At 57.3% G+C, this 3205-nt stretch overlaps 1 protein-coding gene across 1 annotated transcript; it reads left to right on the forward strand.

Annotated features, from left to right (window-relative positions):
- Positions 1 to 606: 606 nt before the first annotated feature.
- Positions 607 to 2805, forward strand: GSX2 (GS homeobox 2). The gene is made up of 2 exons (XM_070790972.1): positions 607 to 1323; positions 2007 to 2805. Exons 1-2 carry the CDS (start codon positions 747 to 749, stop codon positions 2345 to 2347), a joined length of 918 nt encoding a protein of 305 aa, XP_070647073.1. The 5' UTR covers positions 607 to 746; the 3' UTR covers positions 2348 to 2805.
- Positions 2806 to 3205: the final 400 nt, after the last annotated feature.

Below are 3205 nucleotides of genomic sequence, written 5' to 3' on the forward strand. Positions count from 1 at the left end.
GACACTGGCCAAGTCCAAAAGCTGGGGGACTCTGTGTGCTTGTGTGTGCCTGTCCCACGTTTCGCTCCAGGACTGGGCCGCTGCCAGTCCACAGCGGCACAATCCTGTTCTAAACCTCAGGCCTCACACTATTCCGTGCCGTATCCACGGCTGGCACAGAGGAGCAGGGAGCACGGGGCATTCCGATTAGAAAGGCCTCCAAGTCCCCACCTGGTGCGCTGTGAGGCCGGAAGCTTGGAGGAGTTGGTCTGGGGCCCAGGCTAGGGAGAGGGGTGGGATGGAGGATGCAGCTCTGTGATTTCTCGGGAAAGCGTGGAGAAAGAGGGGGGAGGAGGCTGGCCTCCCCGGGAAATTAACAAAACCTACACTTTGCAAAGTCTCCCCCATCCCCCTCCTCCGAATTCTTCCCTGCCGCGCGCCCGCCCCTCCTCGCCGCTTCTGTTGTGACTCGGGCAGCCTATCCCGAGGGTGGGGAGCTGCGGAGGAGCAAGAGCCGAGCGGTACTCCGCAGCATCACGTGTCGGGGTGGGGGCTATAAAATCCCGGAGCCGGGGCGTCGGGCGGGGGACGTGAGGACCAGCCCTCTCCAGGGACCCCTTTGTTCGCAGTCCAGGCACCGACACCTCGGCGTCCCCAAGGGCTTGACCGCCTGCGTCCGCGCCGCGCCCGGGGCCAGAGCTCTGGACAGGAGAGGGGAGGGGGCCCCCACGACTGGCCGGGCCCTCCAGCCACCCACCCCTCCCGACATGTCGCGCTCCTTCTATGTCGACTCGCTCATCATCAAGGACTCCTCACGGCCCGCGCCCTCGCTTCCCGAGCCACACCCCGGGCCAGATTTTTTCATCCCGCTGGGCATGCCGTCCCCGTTGGTGATGTCCATGTCCGGGCCGGGCTGCGCGTCCCGCAAGAGCGGCGCGTTTTGCGTTTGCCCGCTCTGCGTCACTTCGCACCTGCACTCCTCTCGTGGGCCCGCGAGCTCCGGCGGCGGGAACGCAGGGGCCGGGACTGCAGGGGCCGCGGGTGGCGGAGCGGCAGGAGCCGCCGGGGCCCTGCCCTTGCTCAAGAGTCAGTTTTCTTCGGGTCCCGGGGACGCACAGTTTTGCCCGCGCGTGAGCCACGCGCACCATCACCATCACCCGCCGCAGCACCACCATCACCACCACCAGCCCCAGCAGCCCGGCTCAGCTGCAGCAGCAGCAGCGGCCGCGGCGGCAGCGGCGGCGGCCGCGGCGGCCTTGGGGCACCCGCAGCACCACGCACCTGTCTGCACCGCCACCACCTACAACGTGGCGGACCCGCGGAGATTTCACTGCCTCACCATGGGTAGGGCGGGTCCTGGGCACCTGCGCGCTACGCCTTGCTGGCTCCCGGGAGTAAAACGTCTCGCCTTCAGTGGAGGAAGTGGGAGCCTGTGGGGTGGGCGGAGGGGGCGAAGGAGGGGCTTTTGGAATAACTGCAGAGTCGTCTCGTAAGTTCCGAGGTGAAAGTTAGCCTCGCCAGACTCTCCAAGCAGCTTGGTGCGCTCGACTCCAGTACCTGGTGTTCGAGTCTGGGATAGTAGAGGGTCCTTTGCGACTTTGAACTTGAAGGCTGAAAAACCGGAGGTTAACTGACTGAGGTCCGGGGTTGGTGTGTTTGAACTGAAGTGTGGCAATCGGGCGTCGAGGCTGGCTAAAAGCATCTCGATGCTTTTGGTTAAGCCTGCCTGCCTTTCCGCTAGGGTGGACAGGAGACCGCAGGACTCTCCCAACCCCTCACCCGCCCCCACTTTAATCCTCTGACTTTACATCCCCGAGATCAAAGGCCTTCACTTGCTTTGGGCGTCTCTGTCCTTCCTGGCTAAGTAACCGTTTGTCTCCAAATGAGAAAGAGTGAGGGATGGATACAGGTGTTTGGTTGAGCTTCGCGGGTGGGTCCTTGAGAGGCAGCGTTTGCAAGGGAGGGCCCTGGGGTGGGAGCGCCTCGCTGGAGAATTACCTTTCTGCCCTCTCTTGGCCCATCTGCAGGGGGCTCGGACACCAGCCAGGTACCCAATGGCAAGAGGATGAGGACGGCGTTCACCAGCACGCAGCTCCTAGAGCTGGAGCGGGAATTCTCTTCCAACATGTACCTGTCTCGACTCCGGAGGATCGAAATAGCCACGTACCTGAATCTGTCAGAGAAGCAGGTGAAAATCTGGTTTCAGAACCGCAGGGTGAAGCATAAGAAGGAAGGGAAGGGCACGCAAAGGAACAGTCACGCGGGCTGCAAGTGCGTTGGCAGCCAGGCGCACTTCGCGCGCTCCGAGGATGAGGACTCCTTGTCGCCGGCCTCGGCCAACGATGACAAGGAGATTTCCCCCTTATGAGGGAGGGCCGCCCACACACACACCACGCGCTCCCGGCATCTCCCCTAACTCCCGAGGTGGCTGGCACCCAGGGGCCAAAATCCTCACCCTTTCGGTGGTCCCACCTGGAGAACCTGGAGAGGAGCATTCCCCGGGGATGTGCATGCCGGGCCTGACCCTTCTCCTGTCTCCTTGATCTGTCTGTTTGGGGCTCCTCTCGCAGTTATAGGTCGTCGTTGTTGTTTTTTATGTAAATAATCTAGATTCAACTCAGTTTTGTCATATAACAAAGGAAAAACAGGATTGGTTTAAGTTTAAAACTGTATGTGGGTTTTTTTTTAAAGCGCATGTCATTTCCCTTTCCCTGTCTTTCAGAACCAGATAAGAACATGGGGTTTCTTGATTATTTTTTTAAATGAAGGTATTGAGTTACAAATAACTTAGAAAAATTAAACCCTGTAAGGTCTTGCTTTTTGAAAATCTGCCTGAGAAGAGTCTCAAATCCAAGTCACTGAAGTCTCTTTGTGAATAGTTTTATATAAAATTTATATTTATATTTATTTAAATAAATGAGACAAAAATCAAGGTTTTAAATTCATGGTGTTGGCTCTCACCAACTTCCCCTGTCTCTCTCTTCCCCATATGGATAGAGAATAAAAGTGTCTGAGAATTTACAGCAAAGTAATGACTGTAATTTGATAATGTGAGTCTCTTGGTTGAGGGAGTTTGTGACTCTGTAGGATCTGTGTCACCAAAACTTCTGCCAGGACACTTTCAGTCATGATGTTGCCTACCAGGTAGTACTCCCCATTCTTAAAATAGCTCTCTTCCTCACAATTGACAGGATAAATCCATTTAGAGTGACACTGACAATTAATG

Source organism: Bos indicus, chromosome 6 (genome assembly GCF_029378745.1).
Source record: "Bos indicus isolate NIAB-ARS_2022 breed Sahiwal x Tharparkar chromosome 6, NIAB-ARS_B.indTharparkar_mat_pri_1.0, whole genome shotgun sequence".
NCBI lineage: Eukaryota > Metazoa > Chordata > Mammalia > Artiodactyla > Bovidae > Bos > Bos indicus.